Here is a 19,797-nt window from a genome sequence, read left to right as displayed (position 1 = left end):
AAAACTGACTGATAAACTCGTGTATGATTTGGTGGGTTATTGGGAAGTAATTTGGCATTCCAGAGATGGTGGAAACTCATCTTCAAATATACCTACAACACTGTTTTTTTCATAAGATTTATAGACTTACTTACTAAATATGCACATGCATGTCAAGCACTATCAGTCAGACATTTAATCTACATTCCAACTAACTCTCATAGTAATCCCCAAAAAAGAGCTATTATAACATCAGTATGCAGAAGAGAAAGAATCAAGTCATGGAAGTTAGGTAATCTAAGATCATAGTGCAAACAAGGAGTAGAATAGAATTCAGTTTTAAGTTTTGGCTCTAAAGTATCCATTCCATAGTTGTGTAGAATGAGCCATTATCCTTAAATTGCCAAGTGTAAGCTAAAACCATCTCTCTGCTTTGCAATATATTATATTCTTATGGCAGTTGGAGCTGACTCTTTGACTTGATGATATTAATAGCTGAAGTATTGGAGATTGTGTTAGTCAGATTTCCATTACTCTGACAAAATACCCAAGGTACTCAATTTAAAAAGCAGAAAGGTTCATTTGGACTCACAGATTTGAAGATTCAAGTCTATGGTCAGGTGACCCCATTGATTTTGGCCTATGGTAAGGCAGCACATCATGGCAGGAATACATGGCAGAAGAGGCTACTTACTTCATGGCAGCTGGGAAGCAAAAAGAGAGGAAGGGGCCAGGGTTCTAATATTCCATTGGAGGGCACACCTCCATTGATGTAACTTCCTCTATTAGGCCCCAGTTCTTCAAAGTTCCACCACATTCCAATAGTGCCATGGGCTGGGAACCAAGACCCCAACACAAGGACCTTTGGGCATACTTCTCCAAATCATAAAAGGGATACTTTTAGCATAGACCCAGAAGGTTGGTAGTATTCAGTATTTCAGTTAGAAGTGATTAAATGCTGAAAAGTTTGGGAGATTTTGAACAGAAGAACTTTTGTGGAGGCCATTCAGTTCTCAGAAATAGTACATCCAAACCTGTCATTTGTCAGTGACTATGCTTCCCTGACAGTCACCCAGGCAGGTGGAGGTGCCCCAATACTGGCTATGAGGGAAGGACATTAGTGTGGTCTCACTGTGCCATCGAGTTTGCCTCTCAGTTCTTGAGCTTTTATTCACCCACCCATGTAGATGTGGTCTTGTTTTGTCAGGACAACTCATCTTCAACCTCATTTAGATCTAAGATTAGCTTTCAAATCATTAATGGCAGTGGTACCTTTAAAGTGGGGATTTTTTACCGAAACATTATATAGATGTAAAATGTTTAGTATTCACAAATGGTGTTTTAATAGGAACCTGGAGAATTTGCTGATTATGTGAATGAATGAGGGTCAAATGATGGAGCTCTGAGACCCAACCATGTATTTGGCTCTGGAAATACTTCTCTTGTGCAATAAGTCAACATGGCCACTTATACCATTAGTCACTTGGCAGCAGAAAGGACACATGTGTCTTTAGGTGAATTTTCTTTACAATGAGATCATGAGTTCATAACTTGCTTAGCTCCTTGTGATTTCAACAAGTTATAACAGCTCTGGAACTTAGCTTTGTTTCCTAGGCCAAGGTATCCCTTTAGAGTGGATCATTCACATTGTACATTTACATATTTTGGAAGTATGGTTCTATAATTTATCATGTTTTTATACAATATTTATCCTTCTAACCCTTCTCCAGGAAAATATTTAATGGTGTTACCTAATCCTTTCTACCTCTCAGTCTCAGGTTCCTAATCTGTAAAAAGAAGGAAATTAGTCTATAGGACCTCAAACGGATTGTGAAACTGTATTTTTGTGCATCCTGGTTACACAGAGAATTGCCTCTCTGCATGTTGCAGGTATGGGGATTTGAATAGTGTCACATCCATCCTCTGCTCTCCCCATGTAGGTGTGTGCATGGGCAGTTCCACTCGGCACATTGTGACCTTTGATGGGCAGAATTTCAAGTTGACTGGTAGCTGTTCGTATGTCCTGTTTGAAAACAAGGAGCAGGACCTGGAAGTGATTCTCCATAATGGTGCCTGCAGCCCTGGTGTGAGGCAGACCTGCATGAAATCCATCGAGGTGAAGCATGACAGCCTCTCAATTGAGCTCCACAGTGACATGGAGGTGAGAGGTGCTTTCTGTGGACCCCATGGCGAGGCTGCAACAGAACTTCAGGGAAGCCACATGGAGCTGGTGGCAGCTGGCTTTAGCTGGTGCTGCTGGTTGGGACTCAACCTTCTGCCAGACGAGCAGAGCACCACCTTCTTCTGAGGGCCTTATTGCCATCCCCCTTTTCTTGGCCTGATTTCATATTGTTCTGGGCCCAGATTTAGGAAGAGCGAATCAATTTTAGATAGCATTAAATTATGAATTTAGTGCCAGTTTCTGGCACTGGTAGAGAATTGGGGTTGGCACAAAGACTGTTTACCCACTAGTCATCATGAGCCCAGTGCCTAAGGCTTGTGAGCTTTCCAAAGGGAAATATTTAGGGCCTAAATCAGGGCCTTTGGAAATATTTAGGGCCTAAACAAACTATAATGCTCCAAAATTTGAAAACTGCCAAACTGGTATAAATAAATGTTTGATTAAATGTTTACAAAAGGTTACATTATGCCAACTTCTTTACTTGTTCATTTGAAAATCATAAATATTTCATTGCATGAAAACGACTTGTAGCCTAGATTTTTCTCACTTTGCAAGAATTTCTGAACGTGAACAATAATTGCTAAAAAATCATAGCTCGTCATATATTAAATGAGAACTCATAGCCAAAAAGTTTAAAATCAAAGTGGTAAAAACCCTTCCAATTTTTTTACGGCAAAAATTATATTCATCACAGGATGTGAGTACATTTTAATATGTTTGATATGATAGATGGTGGGGGCCTCCAAAGTAAAGAGCTTCTAGGGACACACATGCACACAAGAGGACTTGAAGTACGCCTGTTAGACAATCCTGGAGACACAGCCCTGATGAGCTAGAAAAATAGCAACTTTTTCAGCCTGACTTGAAGGGGTCATCCTGCCCTGTTCAGTCATAGACTCAAGTTCTCTTTACATAGTCTTCTAAGCTCCAGGTGCCTGGCTGGCTGGACAGTACTATAGCTGTCTGTTCCCCCATCAAGCTCTGCAAAGTGCCTGTGTTTTAGAAAAGCTTCTGACAAATATCAAGGCTTGTGGCCAACATTGCTATTGAGTGATGAATGTGTAGGAAATCTCAGTAACTTCAGTAGGGAGCAGAGAATGAAGTTCTAGGATTCCTCATTGCTAGATGACTTTTTCCTTCTTTGGGCAGGTGGCAGTGAATGGGAGACTGGTTCCTGTCCCTTATGTGGGTGGGAACATGGAGGTGAGCATCTATGGTGCCATCATGTATGAGGTCAGATTCCACCAACTTGGCCACATCATCACATTCACCCCACAAAACAATGAGTTCCAACTGCAGCTGAGCCCCAAGGCGTTTGCTTCAAAGATGTATGGCCTCTGTGGTAAGAACATTTTCTCCACACTCTTCTCTTCTTCCTCTGACATATATTTTTTTATTGAAAAAAGGTTTTTTTTTTTTTTTTTGTACTAGGGATTGAATTCAGGGGTGCAGAGCTACACCTCCAGCCCCTTTTATTTGTTGAGACAGGATCTTGCTAATTTTCCAGGTTGGCCTTGAACTTGCCATCCTGCCTCTACCTCCTGAATAGCTGGGATTACAGGCATGAACCATTGTACCTAGCTTCCCCCTACATTTATAAACCCTCTGCATTGTACTTTCAGGGATCTTGGATGGTGGGTTTTTGGGTCTAGTGGCGAGTATCCCATCACAATGTTCAGACCCTGGTGGGGTGGGGAGTGGCCAGGTTTCCAGCATCAATGTGCTGGCACGTAGGACTGTCAACTCTGTCTTTCCTTGTTTCTCTAGGGATCTGTGATGAAAATGGGGCCAATGACTTCATGCTGAGGGATGGCACGGTCACCACAGACTGGAAAACGCTCATCCAGGAATGGACAGTGCAGCAGCAGGGGCGGACGTGCCAGCCGGTTCCTGAGGAGCAGTGTCCTGTCTCTGACAGCTCCCACTGCCAGGTCCTCCTCTCAGCCCTCTTTGCTGAGTGCCACAAGGCCCTGGCCCCAGCCACATTCTATGCCATCTGCCAGCAGGACAGTTGCCACCAGGAGCGAGTTTGTGAGGTGATTGCCTCGTATGCCCACCTCTGTCGGACCAATGGGGTCTGTGTTGATTGGAGGACACCTGAGTTCTGTGGTGAGTCCCCTTATGTGCTCCTAAAAGTCCTGGAGACCAGCTAACTGTGGGCTCTCTCAAACTCTCTGGGCCTCAGATTCTTTTCTGCCTAAAGAAGATCAAAATTCCTATATTTCCTATTCCCGGGGATTCAAATAAGAATCAAATAAGATGAAAGATATATAAGTACTTTGAATGTAGAATTCTGTGTAAATCAAAGATGATCCTTCCTATTAGTATTTCTATAATTCAAACAAATGTGGGAATTCAATGTGTTAGACACATAAGCATCATCAAGGTACTATATAATCAGTCATGTTGAATTTGCAATTCCAACAAGCTGTAGCAAAAGTTCACAGAAAAGGCTAAACCTGAGCTGGATTTTGAAGCGTGAATGGAATTTTGCCATTTGATTACTAAGAAGATCCTTAATTACAAACACCACAGGATGTCTAGTGTAGCTATCTTCCCCTCAAGGTCAGCTTTCCTACTTGAATGTGGCATTTATTTATCATTTAAAATGTGGGGGATAACAATGAATTATATATGAATCCTGCCCTCAAGAAGTGCTGGAGTGAAAAGAACACTGAATTTGAATAGTTTGTATATCAAATATAATTGCTGCCTTCTTTTAAATGGAATTAAGCATGCTGGAGTTCAGTATTACAGAGCTGTCAGCAGTTCTAACTGGGGCTGGAGGACTTGGGTATCCTAGTCTCAGCTCTGCTGGTGATTGGCTGTTTTCTTAGTCTTCCAGAACTTTAGTTTCTGCACAGTAGAATGAGGGTTGGGCAAGATTGCCCCGAGGTTCTTTTGAGTTCTGATTTTTTGAGTCTATGTGGATGACTTCCTTCTCTTAATCTACCTGCAGATCAAGAAGCATATGCTAATTTCTAAGTTACTGGAAGAACCTTTTCTGTTTCCTAATTTCTGTGTTCACATCCTGGCTTTTTATTGTGCTCCAACTCCTTGGAAACCTTCTCTACCATCTGCCTGGGTATGCGAGGGGGTTGCCATTAGGGTCAGAACAGAAGTGAATCACCTTGTAGCCTCTGTCTCAAGGTCACTCTTCATTGCTGTGGATTCCTTATTTAATTTTAAGAGAATTTTAAAGCATCACATGCATTTGTATTCCAAAGAAAGAACCAGAAAGCTTACTAAGGACATGCAGATTTACACAATTGGTTAGGATTCCATTTGGCTGCAAGTAGCAGAGAAATAAAATTCTCTGTCACATAGATGATCAGAGGGAGATGGTATCAACTGATTTGGTGTCAAATGATTCTGGGGCTTGCTTGGGCATGATCTTTTTCCTCATGGTTTAACATGGAGCTCTAGCTATCAGTTGCATGTTCCATGGGGAAGGAGAGAAAAGGACAAAAGGCAAGCACACACAGCTGTCTTTAAAAAAGACTTTTGGAGTCTGCCATGGTATACTACACTCCTCTTACAGTTCATTGGTCAGAACTCAATCACATGATCATACTTAGTTGCAAAGGATGTTGGGAAATGAAGTCTTTTTCTAGGTGGTTGTGTACCCAGCTAAAAGTTCTATTTCTATGGAAGATGAAATGAACATTGGTGAAAACTTGTCATCTCTGCTCTGGCAAGTTTGTCAGATGATTGACCACCTTGAATCAGCTGCATCTCTGTTTTCCTCTGGTGTGCACCATTGAGAGTGACTTCCTTCTCTGCAGCTATGTCATGCCCACAGTCCTTGGTATACAAGCATTGTGAGCATGGCTGCCTCCGGCACTGTGATGGTAACACGAGCTCTTGTGGGGAACATCCCTCAGAAGGCTGCTTCTGTCCCCCACACCAAGTCATGCTGGAAGGCAGCTGTGTCCCTGAGGAAACCTGCACTCAGTGTGTTGGGGAGGATGGAGTCCAGCACCAGGTAGGAGCCCTGGCCTTTCACCTCCTGTGGGATTGCTTCCCTGGCGCCTGCCAACTTCTACAGCAGATCAACTCCTAAGGGGATCATTGAGGGGTAGGGAGGCAGTATTGCATAATGGTTTTGGATTCAAAAAGATCTTGGTTGAAATTCTGGGCCTGTCATGTATTAGCTGGGCAATCAAAGACCAAAGCGTTATCCCCACATTATTACTATTATTTTATTATAATATTCATGTACATAGAATGATATAGGAACTCAGGAGGGAAAAGAAAATGAATATTTTATATGGTGATGCCTGCCATTATTCAGATATATTGTATACCTTGATTATGCTAACCCACCACATATGAATTTTCTGTGTTTTTCAAAGGTATGTTTTTCAGAGTATTAACAGTTACTTGTGGTCAAATGAGTTTAAAGAACACTTAGCTAAATGTAGTTAAACCCATTTCTTTATTGCAGGATTCTTCAGCACTTTTACTATGCTAATGCACATTGCAAATATTTAAGGGAATTTTTGTTTCTTCAACTTATTTGACCATGGAGTTTGTGCATGTGAGTGTGTTTAACATTCCTGTAGACTAGAATTCTATAGAATACATTAGGATATTCTATATTACTTAGAAATACTCACAGAAGAGTTCTTCATGAAGAACAATGAAGCCCTACGAAGTCTTAAAGAGCTTAATAACTCCCACAGTTTATAAGTGATGGAATTTGGAGTTGGACTCAGAATTTGAAGCTCTATCTGACTTCAAAGATCTTGCTCTTTCCCTTATACATAATTGTCATTTTGGTACATCATTTTTGGATTGATTAGCTTGAGAGCCATTGAGTCATCAACCTTTTTTTTCTTTTCTTTTTTTTAGCTCTTTAGAAGTTAATTAGTACACTTTGAAAGAATAGTTAGCGGAGTTAGCAGACTCCCCCTTCTTGGTCTAAAATGATAGCATATGTTTTCTAAGCTGATATCAGATCAGATTATAGGATCTGGGGCAGTGTGTATCTATGCATATGTATGTGTGCAGTGGTTGTGTCCCCCACCTTTGACAGAGATGCTTCCAAGCAAGGTAGAGGTAGGACCCACTTGGCTTCTAGGAAAGGAGAATGTGTTCTATGATCATATCTGCACTCAAGATCTAACATTTCCTTAATCACCAAGAAGAACCTTTATCATTACTGAGTGGACCAGGTTGGGTGACTTACCCGTGTTTAATCACAACTAGGAGAACTTTTGTCGTAAAGCTGGTCAACCAACCAGGAGAATGTTGGAAACAGTAATCACAATAACTATTTTATTCTGTCTCTGACATTGTAAGCCAGGAAATGGATCATTTTATTTGATTCTACCCAAAGCTCTGTTGGATCATTATCACATGTCCCATTGAGCAGATGAAAAAGCTGAGGCTCACATGGCATGAAATGATAAGACTGGGATTCCCATTTACAGCAGAAGCTCATCCCATAGTGTTCCAGCCCAGCCAATTATCTCAGTACAACTATACTGAGCCAACTGGGCATTCACGTAAGCATGGACATCTGTGAAGACTACTACTTGAGTGGGTCTCATCTGCTGTAGTTTAGTTGTTGGACTTCATCACAGTGGACCCCATTTGTTCTTGGTGTGGAACAGAGGAGCCACAATCATATTCTACCACCATATTTTAATTTGCCAAACTAAGCAATTGCCTGTATATAATATTCCCCAAGTGAATTGACAAGACCTTACATCCCTCTCTTTGATTTGCACACCTACTGAGCTCCCACAAGGCTTAAATGATGTGTAGCATTTACATATGGTGCTAGCACTTAGTGGTAATTCCTGACTGGTTTTTCTGGTAGTAGCCAAGTGCTTACTCTCAGAAGGAGGCAGAACTGGCCTCTATCCTTGTCCTTGGTATTCTGTGATTTGCTAAGTGTTTCTGGCTCCATGAATGTCAGATGTCTTCAGGGCCCTGAAATTAGGGAGCTTGTGAATTTTATCTTAATGTCTTGCATCTTTAGCCCCCCTCCCTCCTCTCCTCTCACTCTATTTCTCCTTTCCACTGCTGTCCTCACCGTCAGTACAACACATTAGAATAGGCGTATGTGAGTTGCATAAGGAATCCATCCAAATAGCACAATCTTTTGGACATAGAAACAGCCTTATAAATATATTTTAAAAAATCAAGTAACATAAAATTAATCAAAAGCTTTGCAGAGAACACAGCAAGTTTTAGTTATTCAGAAAATATAGTTTAAATGGGTGAGAACACACATCTTATCCAACCACCTGCGTTTTCAGCTTCTACTTTCAAAGCAGAGAAAGAATAAAATTCTACTATGAAGAACATTTCCATTAAGTGAATTTTTTTTTTTAACTGAAAAAATGAAAAGCCCAGAAAAATCTTCCTTTGGGGAAATAAACCAGGGCATAAATCTATTGTAGTCACTTTGGAAGGGCAAAATATTTATCAGTTTCCATAGCTCTTGTTTATTTTACAAAATGCACTCCAAAGATACAAGCCTTTGTAGTAGGCTCACAAGGGATCAGGAGCCATACACAGGTTGTCCCTGTCATTGGAGCTGGTGGTGGGATGCCATGCTGGCAGGCCGTACTTCAGCTCAGGGAGAATTGCATCCTTTACCCAGAAACCCATGGCTAGGAACCTCCTTTCCTCTCCCTCAGTATCTGCAGCTCAGTGTCAGGGTTTATTTTGTTTGCATCTTCCCTCAATTCTCAGGCACCATGGTGGTGGGTGGTGTGTGACTTGCTTGTGTTCCTTCTATGCTTTGAGCTTTGAAGACTTAGGTTTTTCCCAGCCATACTCCAGGCAGTCCATTCTTGTGGCATCTCCATTTACTTTGACTTCCAGCTGGCTCCCATACCTGTTCTGTTCAGATGGTAGCCATACTTGGCTGATGACAGGCAACCTTTGGCCTGGGCCTATGCAGGAGTGCCCTCTGCTGGCCGGTTTGCTGCGTAGCCTGGCCAGGCAGGTAGGTAGGCCTCCAGCAAGCTTACTCATCCTTAGTTTTGTTGGGGGTCATTGATTTTGTGCCCTACCTATGGTGGGTTTCCTTTAAGCTCCCTGGGAAGACAGAAATCCTGGAGAAGGATGTTGAACACCTGCTTTTGGATACCTATCTTGGCATTGCACACTTTCAGGATAGAGCACCCTGTACCTCTGTCCTGGATCTTCCCAGTCCTTGGAGAGCACTGGAACACCAGTGCTGAGGCCACTGTCTTGCTTTTCTAGTCCTTCCCTTCTCTAGCCTTCTCTAGCCTGCTCCCCGTTGCCAGCTTTGTCTTTCTTTAACATGCTTCTCTCTGAGGCAGTGTCCTGCTGCAAACTTTCAGGACAGCACCTTGCCTACCAAGTTAAGTGCAATCCCCTTATTCTGTGCCTGGCATTGTAAGCCAGGAAGAGAATCATTTTATTTGATTATCCCTAAAGCTCTGAAGGATCCTAATCACAGGCTGCAATCAGGTCTTCACCCCACTTGCCTCCCCATGCTGTGCCCAGGCCACCCCTAGTCCCAGGCCTGTTTGCCCACAAGGACATTCCTTCTTCTGTACCCTCCTTTCCTTATTTCCCATCTGTAATTTTTTTCCTTTGCCTCTTTGCCAGGTCCTTCCCATGCTTCATAAGTGCACCTTTGTGACACATCTCTGATCACCCATTACTCATGCAATCTTCCTTTATACTTATGTATTTTCCATTTTTGACAATGGCTTTATTGAGGTATAATGTGCATACAATAAATAGCACACATATTTAAAATGTACAGTTTTAAGGATTTTGACCCACGTGTTCATTCATTAAAACCATCATCATAATCAAGGTGATGAATTTCCATCAGCCCCAAAGTTTCCTTTTGCCTTCCTTGAAATTCTTTCCCTAACTCCAGACAACTACTAGTCTGCTTTTTTTAAAATTTTTATTATTTTTTGTTACTGGTATGCTTTCTTTCTGTCACTATAAATTCATTTACATTTTTTGGAATTTTATATATGTAGAATCAGGCAGTATTCATTCCCTTTTTTCCAGGCTTCCTTCAGTTCCAGCTTCTTCCCTCTCAGAATCTCATAGCTTCCTTTCAACCTGTTCATTGTGTAGCTCTGACATTTGGCATAATGCTTTTGAGATTCATCCAGGTTGTGTGTTTTATTAAATGGTTAGTTTTCATTGCTAAATAGTGTTCCACGGTATGCCTGTACCACAATTTATTTCTCTCATTCAATTGTCCATGTATGAGATTTCCTCAACTTGATTATCAGTTGTTGGACTGATAATTCCAGACAGTGTGTTCAAACCCGCCTGGGGTAAGTACTGTGGCTCTGGATGAGAGGTAGTTGTAATACAGCAGCTAAACCTGTTGCATCTGGAGCCTGAATGCTATATTCAGATCCTCTGTATACTACCTGGTTAAGTTACTTAACTTCTCAGTACTTCAATTCTGTCTTTCTAAATAAAGATAATAATAGTATTTACCCCGTAGGGTTATTATAAGGAAAATGATTAATGTAAACCCTTAGAGAAATATCTTGAATACATTTAATGTTAGTCATTATTGGAGGTGCAGAACACAGTGGTTAAAAACACAAATTCTGGGTTTGAATCGTAGCTTTGTTCCTTGGACCATGTAACCCTGAGAAAGTACATTAGCTTTATCATTCAAAAATTGGGAATAATAGAATTGCAGTGAGGATTACATGAGTGATTTAGATAAAGCCCCTGAAACAGTGGCGCTCAGCAGATGCCATTGAAATGTTAGCTGCTACCTTTTGAGTGACAGGTGACAAGGGTAGGCTCTTAGGGTCTCACCCTGAAGGAGGATGGAGCACCTTGGAGAAGAGTGCTTCACCTGGAGATCTCTGATCTTCCTTCTTTCCAGCTGACTGTAGAAGCAGAAAGAGTAAGCAAGACTTTCTCAACCGGGGACGTTTTAGAGGATTTTAAGCTCCTGAATAAGAATGTGTTTTTTCAGGGACAGTTTAGCTTGAATTTAATTTTAAGTTTAAATTTAATGTGCTATCTGAGTGCAGAGGGAGATCAAGTCCTAATTCTGCATCTCCATTTGTGGAGCTGGTCACTCTACTCTGGGCCCTGAGCTAATCACAGCATCCCGCTCCTGACAGCAGTCCTAGGGGCAGGCTGAGACCCTCATCTTACAGGTGAGGAAACCAAGGCATGGAGGAATGAAGCCCATGCTGGAGTTCAAGTGATCCTTATGCTGCAGGGCTGTGAGCAAATGTGAATAAGTTGCTTCACCCCCTGGGCAGACCCTTATCTGAAGACTCAGAGAGCTGGGTGCCCAGGCCTCTGAATCAGTTCTGGCATTAACAGTGGGATGATTTGAAGAGTCTTGTCCTCTCCTCAGCTCTTTCTGTCCTCCTGTGTTAAGTTGATTCCAGAAATAAATGGATTTCCACTCCAAGCTACATCCCAGCTTCTCCTTCAGCTTGGGAAATACCTAGCAGTGTGACACAGGGTCTTCATTTTCTTGCTTTGCTTGGTTTCAGCAGTAGGATCTGAGAAAGCTGTATGGAATGTTCTGGAGTTTTCTAAAATCTATAGTTTTCTTTCTCCCTAACTTTGCAAAGCAGTGTGGACCTTTCTCATGACCCCTAAGTTTCTCCAGCTTCTTTCCTCTCAGAATCTCATAGCTTCCTTTCAACCTGTTCATTGTATAGCTCTGACAGAAGGATAGGTCAGGAGTTGTCCCTTGTGATAAGAAGGTGGGCCAGAGGTTAGGGGAACTGACATCTATAAACTCCTGAAGTGTTCTGTGCTTTCTGTAAACCTCATTTTCTCCTTAGTTCCTAGAGAGCTGGGTCCCAGACCATCAGCCCTGTCAGATCTGCACCTGCCTCAGTGAGCGGAAGATCAAGTGCATGTTGCAGCCCTGTCCCACTGCCAAAGGTAAGTGACTTCTCTCTGTCTGATGTTCCTGAAGGAAGAAGTGGTCTTTGGGAGCCTCCAGCTACCCCCTCTCAGACATGGCAGACCATATCCAAACAGGGCACATGGACTTGGTTTTCTTGACCAACCTTCATTCCCTGCTGTTGGTCTTGGGTCCCATTCTTTACCTGGAGTAGATACTCTAAGATATAGTCCTGCTGTCCTATTCCTCACCTTGGTGTAAGACCCTGGGGCACAACTTTGAGTGTGTCAACAGGACACACTGGGGAGACTCATTGTGTCCTGATGCCATGTCCTGAATCTGTGTGGGACTCCCATGCAGGGCCTGTGGTGGTTTTCTTTTTTCTTTTCTTTTCTTTTTTTTTTTTTTTTGTGGTACTAGGGATGGAACTCAGGGCCTTGTGCTTTCGAGGCAAGCCCTCTACCAGCTGAGTTACCTCCCCAGCCCCTGTGGTGGTTTTTAGTGGATGAAAACATTTAAAATCCTTTCCTAGGCTGGGCCATTATTTATTTCTCTGACTTTTGTGACTGTTCTCATCTTCCAGCTCCCACATGCGGCCCTTGTGAAGTGGCCCGCCTCCACCAGAATGCAGACCAGTGCTGCCCGGAATATGAGTGTGGTATGTGTCCCACCTTGCATGTCCTTCCTGATCCCAAGTCCCAGCCTGGGTCCAGGCGAATGATGTCTTAAGTGCCCAAAGAAAAGGCATACTGAAGTATTCCATTTTCATTTTCAATAAGATTTTAAGGACACTAGATGTAGAGAAGGCCAGATACCCAGGCACCTTGATTTTAGTGGGCTGATGTGGGTTGCATGATAGGCTTGCAGACTATGAAGTGCATGGTGGAATGAATGCAGGTATAACTCAGTGGATTCAGAGTTGATGGAATCAAGGTTCATGCAACAGGAAAGCTCTTGTCTTCTCATCCCTCCTGTGGTGATTGTGTCTGTGAAGTGTATGGAGGAAGACATAACATGCAGGCTTATAAAATTTATAGTGGTGCGAATCTTTAAGGGAGAACAAATAGAACAAGGAAAAAGAAGGTCTAGAAAAGAATTCAGTAATATGAGAAATTTATATTGGTGAAATTTATCAGAAATATTGAGACTTCTTATAGGGGAGGGAGATCTGACTTGAGAATAATTTAAAAAAATATGATCTTAGAAAGTAAGCAGTGGATAATACTAGAGGGACTGTTTATCTCAAGCTCCTCATTTTATTGGCATTATTAAACTCCTACAGTATGCCAGGCACTTGACTTTCATTATTTCATGACATCTTCAGACTAACCCAATAAAGTTCCCACATTACAGAAGGGGAAACTGAGTCTAGAGAATTCAGACTTGACTGGGATCTGTAAGTACTAACAGATGATGAGAATAGTCAGTATGAGCTTAACATATGACCATCTCTGTATCTGACTCTGCACTTATGTAAATCTCTCTCTCTGTCCCCATCTCTCTACCCTATTCTTCACCCCCCTCTACTGTATCTCTATCACCATTTCTATCTTTATCTATCTTTACTGATCATCCCCATCTGCCTAAAACTGTAGGAGTCTGCATGAATAGGAATATAGGGTCCCCCTCACAGTAATAAAAGGACAACCCTTCTGACCTCTATGTGAACCTCTCTTTCCTGGCCCTCAGTGTGCGACCTGGTAAGCTGCAACCTGCCCCCGGTGCCTCCCTGTGAAGGAGGGCTCCAGCCAATGCTGACCAACCCCGGCGAGTGCAGACCCAACTTTACCTGCGGTGAGGCCTCCACATTTCTCCTTTGCATTCATGTTTGTATTTCTCTTCAGACCAACTGCTTTTTGGTATAACTGGATATCCTGCAGCCCCTGAGCTGGGTGCAGTGAATGTCTGATTTAAAATCCTGGGTCTGGAGTTGCCTGGGATGCCATGTTGTAGCTGAATCTGTATGAACTCCAGCGGGGTGCAGCGCTCAGTGTGGTAGGACTGAGGGTGTCACCCTGCACTGCCCCTCAGCCTGCAGAAAGGAGGAGTGCAGAAGAGAGTCCCCACCCTCCTGCCCCCCACACCGGACACCTGCCCTTCGGAAGACCGAGTGTTGTGATGAGTATGAATGTGTCTGCAACTGTGTCAACTCCACTGTGAGCTGCCCACTTGGGTACCTGGCCTCTGCCACCACCAATGACTGTGCCTGTACCACAACCACCTGCCTTCCTGACAAGGTAGGGACAACTCATCTCCAGCAGGGATAATGACCTGTTCCTCGGTGAGGAGGTGCACCTTCCCAACCCTCCCTTCCTGCTCAAACCAAATGCTACATAGTTTGGTGTGTGGAGTCAGGATTCTATCTCACCTAAATGGAAATTTCGTTAACTCTATTTATAGTGAATCTACTGTGTGTTCTTCATGACTAAGGGGTTACAATCAATGTGGCTTTTACCCTTAAAAAGCTTATTTGTAGGGTTGCTAAGGAAAAATGTGATTGTATGTATTATTTAGGGATCAGATAGTCATTTATTCATTTGCTAATTGCTATCAATTCATCCATCCACCCATCCAATATTTACTGAGCAACTACTGTGTTCTAACAGAACTGGTACTGTGTTGGGAGCTATGGGGAAAATGTAAGATACTCTTATGATGTCATCGGTATATATGATAATAGTCTATCTACTGAAAAATAGTGTCAGTGGCTCATATGAACGCTAAATATAAACAGTAGTCTTAAAGAAGAGAGATCAACTAAGATGAACTGTTATGAAAGATTGAATTAGTGGGGTGGGGATGGGGATGGAGAGTGGGAAGGGAAAGGAAGTATTGAGGAGTGGAACTTGAAATGAGCCTGCAGCAGGAAGACCTGAGCACAGTCACAGTTCTGGATTGAAGGTGAGTGACAAAGAGTAGCTCCCTGGAGCTCCTTAGGGCTAGACCAAAAACTTATTTGTCTAGAATGCTAATCTTTCTTGTGTCTTTTTAACCTATAGTAACCCCAGTCCCATTTTTTTCCCCTTTTTTTGGTACTGGGGATTAAACTCAGGGGCACTCGATCACAGAACCACATCCATAGCCCTATTTTGTATTTTATTTAGAGACAGGATCTCACTGAGTACTTAGTGCCTCACCATTGCTGAGGTTGGCTTTGAACTCAAGATCCTCCTGCCTCAACCTCCTGAGCCACTGGGATTACAGGTGTTTGCCACTGCGCCCAGCTCCAGTCCCATTTTTAATGCCTTTAATTCATTGGAGAAGCCAGGTCATTTGTCCTAGAAAATGTCATGCATTCTCAATTAGACTGACAGCTTCTTCATGGTGTTGTTTAATATGTTCCTCCATACCCTTTATTTCCACTAAACTAGAAATTAGATCCAGGGTGTTTTTTGCATGCACATTTGATTTTGGTGGGGCAAGAATGCCAGGTAGATGATGCTGTGTACCTCCTCTGACATCATACCCTGAGGTATAAAACGTACAGTTGTCCCACTTTTTTTTTTTTTTTCGTGGTGCTGGGAATCAAGCCCATGGTCTTATGCTTGCAAGGCAAGCACTTTACCGACTGAGCTATCTCCCCAGCCCCGGTTGTCCCACTTTTAAAGATAATATTGGGTTCAGGTAATATCAGTCTACTTCTCCATCAGGAAGTTTATCCCACCCTCGTTTCAACTAATAGTTTTAATAGTCATTGGTGTTTGTTGCCCAAGAATCAGTTTATCACAAGGACTTGAAAACTTGTGATTTTTATTCACTCGTATCATTAGTATGTATTTATTAGCTAGAATTCTTCCATAAGAAAGAACTTTCTCCCATCTGCTTTTGGTTACCCTGAAACAGAATTACTTTAGGAAAGGTGGGGTAAATGCTATGACGCTAATGTGTCTTTGGGATAGCTTAGAGGCAAGATTCTGGGTCGAATGGTGAATATGCATGTTCTTTTGCTAGATATTGGTAACGTTTTCTAGGAGGAATCTTAATAGAACAAGGTGTCTCTGTGAACAGTTCATTATACCAAAGCTAGAAGACGGAGTAGTTATAGGATCAGTAATTGAGGATAGAGATGTGTTCTGCAGAGTTATGGAGGGCATACTTGTGATTAATTTAAAAAAAAACTGTCAAAATTTCAAAACTGGTCCCTGGATCAAACAGCTTCCTTAGCAACTCATTCCAACAAAATACCAGCTGAGCACACATCTCTGGCTTTAAATGTCCCAATTCCAACCAGTTTTTGTAATTTCATCTCTCACATTTCTTCTACAACCTATGGTTCTTCCAGATAGGATCCATTGTCTCAAACATAGCCCATGTTGTGTTTCAGAGTCTTTCCTTCTTGTGTTCCTCGTCACTGTGTGGGGAAGCACATTCATAGCATCTCCCCAACCTTCTTTTACTTTGTCTGCTCCTAAGCGGACAGAGGGCTAGATGTGGATGGGTTTCAAGTCTAAGGGCATTCCTGTCTGAGAACTTGGGTACAGCTTTTGTGTGACCTAAGAAGGAGTTCAATGTTTAGTGATGCAAATGGACCAAGGTAGCCAGTGTGTTATATCCAATCCTGTGGACCATGAAGGACTTACAAGGAACCACCCTCAAGGGTGGGGTGGGGTATGGCTTTTCTAAGGCTGGTGGGAGGTGAAGGGAAGAACACAAAATCTACCTCTGAAGCATCCCTCCATGTAGGCAGAGAACATACTGGCTTTATTTCTTGCTGTTTTCTCAGCACCTAGAGCAGCTTCCACGTAGTAGAAGCTTACTGACCATTTGCTTAAATGCATCAAATGAGTTCATTCACAGAAATCTTTTGTCTGCAGGTGTGCGTCCACCGAGGCACCATCTACCCGGTGGGCCAATTCTGGGAGGAGGGCTGTGACGTGTGCACATGCACGGACATGGAGGATGCCGTGATGGGCCTGCGTGTGGCCCAGTGTTCCCAGAAGCCCTGTGAAGACAGTTGTCGGCCGGTGAGTGGGGCACAGGGCCTGCGTTCTGCATGGGGTCAGGAAAGTAGGGGAGGGGATATCCAGAAGGGGCAAGAAAGGCCCTGTGGTAACCTCTGGTTCAAAGCCAGAAAGTGCAAGAAAGAGGAGGATAGGTCTGGGAAAGAAGAAAGAAGCATGAAAGAAGGATGGCTATGCCATCCCTCCATGATTTGATCCTTGGCTAATGGTCCTCTGCTGTGTGGTCTTAAGCACTGGGGGCTGGCAGAGTTGGTTTGAGCAGAGACATGGAAGGATTAAATGCCCAGAGAAGAGGACTTGATTTCTCTCTCTCTCTTCTACCTTCAGTTTCCCCAGAACAGACATATGTTCTGAATTTTCTGTGATTGTTCCAGTTTCAAGGTACCACAACATTTCTATATAGAATGGTGGTTTTTGGACCATGTTTTTAATTTGAGGTACAGGAAACATGATCAGTGTTCCCCAAATTCAATTTGTGGTGACCTACCTCTAAGATCCCCAGTTTTGCACCTTAAAGACTGATCAGACCTTAGAAGAAGGGAGCAACAGTCTTCAGGGAGAATCATGGGTGGGTCAGACTCTGTTTATTGGCATATTGCTGTTATTATTGCTTTCTTTTTATCAGTAGTCATGTTAAAAGAAGAGGTGCCAGGACATGCAAGGATATGTATCTTGTAGTTGCTTTTGTAAACGTAAGGAGTAGTGAAGGCTGGACTCTTGATGCTGCTTGGGGTATATGGCTTGATGACAAAAGAGAGGGTCTGGGAGTGAATTCAGAAATGGGAGAGTCGGTTAGTTCACCTGCCATTCTCTCTGCCTTGCTGGTAAAGAGAATGAGTGGAACTGCGAGGTACCTTTGAGAGAAGATGCTACTGTGGAATTCTGGTGTGACTTTTGGGAATGCTAAATTTTGGAAACTCCGTGATCTCCATCTCCTTCCACAGGCCATGGGAAGTGATGCAGTATCTTGCCGTCAAACAAAGAGAATGCTATTTAGAGGTCATTTTTGTAAAATTGGCACCCAATATACTTTGTTTTAGTAGGGTATTTTAATCGCAAAGACTAGAACCCACCCAAGCTAGGTAAAATAAAAAGGTTTATGGGGGCTGGGGATATAGCTCAGTTGGTAGAGTGCTTGCCTCACAAGCACAAGGCCCTGAGTTCAATCCTCAGCACTGAAAAAAAAAAAAACAAAAACAAACAAACAAACAAACAAAAAAACGTTTATGGGAGAGACACAGAGGAATCTCCTAGAAATAAAAGGTGAGATAAATGGTCCTATGACATTTCTGTCCATATGTCCCATGGATCCCTGTCTTTTCTCTCCATTCATCTGCTGCTACAGGCCAGCTTCCTCTATGGAGAAATTACATTTTCTTATAAATTACATTTGTATATAGGTTTATGGAATCTGGTTGCAACTCCACATGGCTTTTCAGACCCAGGGTTCATCCCCATTCTATCTGTCTTATTCAGTCTGGGTTCATGGATTAACCTTTCAAAAAGAGATTTGATGTGCTCAGTTCAGCCCATGGATGGATGGGTTGCTCTATCGCGTTCCCACTCTGGTCCAGTCAGGTGTTACATGTGGTATGAAGCTGGATGTTCAGAGCTGTGGTGCTGGAGGCAACTCCAAAAAGAACATGGGTAGAGAGGTCAGGGGAATGAGTGGAAGAGGAAAGACTCTAGAACCCTTGGCTCCAGATTGCTCTAGGAGATGAGTGGTCATTATAGTTTTATGGGATCACAGTCATTATTCAGTTTGTTGTTGACTGAAATGTCATGTTCTGGCACATGATTATATTTTATTCATCCTCAGGAGGAAGAAGAAGGAGGGCTTTTCTCATTTATCAGAGAAGAAACAAAGAAACAGCAAAGGGAATGGAATTGACTGCAGCTCCATAGTTCACCTGATGCCAGTAGAAACTGCTGCCTGGGGCTTGTTCTGTTAGGCTAGTGCAACCGGCAACTCCAGTGTTGCAAGGGCCAGTGTGGTCCAGTGAAAGGGAAGAGGTCTTCAGACTATGCTCCTCAGATGGCCTCAGTAGGGGCAAGGGACCCAAGCTCCATGCCTCCAGGTTCCTTATCAGTTATGGCAACCATGCTTTAACCATGCTGCTTAATAATTAGGAATTTATCTTCTGGTGGAGTATACCTTCAGGTTGGGTGAATATTAGATAAACTTAGGTTCATTATTTTAAACAATTGTTTAAAAATTTTAGTGCATACAGTAATATATAATAGTGGGTTCATTTTGACATATTCATAAATACATATAACATAGTTTTCTCCATTTCAATCCCCAGGCTATTCCCTTCCCTTTCCTCCTCCCTCCTCCCCAATTCCCTTCCTCTAGTCTATCAGTATTTCTCCTATTTATATAAAATTGGAATGCATTGTGGTATATTCATACACACACCTAGTATAAATTGGCAGTGAAAACAGGGTGGAGAAGAGAGTAAGAAGAGGGGTCTGAGATGTGTATTCTGATATGACATTGATAATACACTCATAATATACTCATTGGAGGAGTAAGGGAAGAGAAAAAGATGAAAATATAGGATGAGCAGCAAATAAATGGGGTTGCTGGTGGTGTGGAGGGTCAGGGGTATCTTAGTATGAGACATGGATGAGGTCTTTGTGATCAAGTTATTTGGTCTGGGAACCATTTGTGACAATGACAATGTGCTTGCCCAGGGTGGGATGCATCAGAAGACAGAAAGGGGGCACACATCCAGATCATTTAGCAAGGCTTGTAGGAATGACTCTAGATCCCTCATGGTATTACTGACTCTCTTCAGGGTAAATCTATTTCTTTTATG

The 19,797-nt window shown here is 42.6% G+C and overlaps 1 protein-coding gene across 1 annotated transcript in view; it reads left to right on the top strand.

Annotated features, from left to right (window-relative positions):
• Vwf (von Willebrand factor) overlaps positions 1-19,797 on the top strand; it is a 151,903-nt gene that overhangs the window by 103,349 nt on the left and 28,757 nt on the right. Inside the window, exons 35-43 of the mRNA XM_047549520.1 lie at positions 1,920-2,140; positions 3,311-3,503; positions 3,929-4,270; positions 5,947-6,146; positions 11,950-12,052; positions 12,598-12,672; positions 13,704-13,808; positions 14,046-14,251; positions 16,829-16,978. Of these exons, the coding sequence (XP_047405476.1) occupies positions 1,920-2,140; positions 3,311-3,503; positions 3,929-4,270; positions 5,947-6,146; positions 11,950-12,052; positions 12,598-12,672; positions 13,704-13,808; positions 14,046-14,251; positions 16,829-16,978 (1,595 nt within the window). The remainder of the gene's footprint in view (positions 1-1,919; positions 2,141-3,310; positions 3,504-3,928; positions 4,271-5,946; positions 6,147-11,949; positions 12,053-12,597; positions 12,673-13,703; positions 13,809-14,045; positions 14,252-16,828; positions 16,979-19,797) is intronic.

The sequence above is a fragment of the Sciurus carolinensis genome, chromosome 4 (genome assembly GCF_902686445.1).
Source record: "Sciurus carolinensis chromosome 4, mSciCar1.2, whole genome shotgun sequence".
NCBI classification, from domain to species: Eukaryota; Metazoa; Chordata; class Mammalia; order Rodentia; family Sciuridae; genus Sciurus; species Sciurus carolinensis.
Note: the sequence above shows the minus strand (reverse complement) of the source record. Positions and strands in the feature narration are given on the sequence as shown.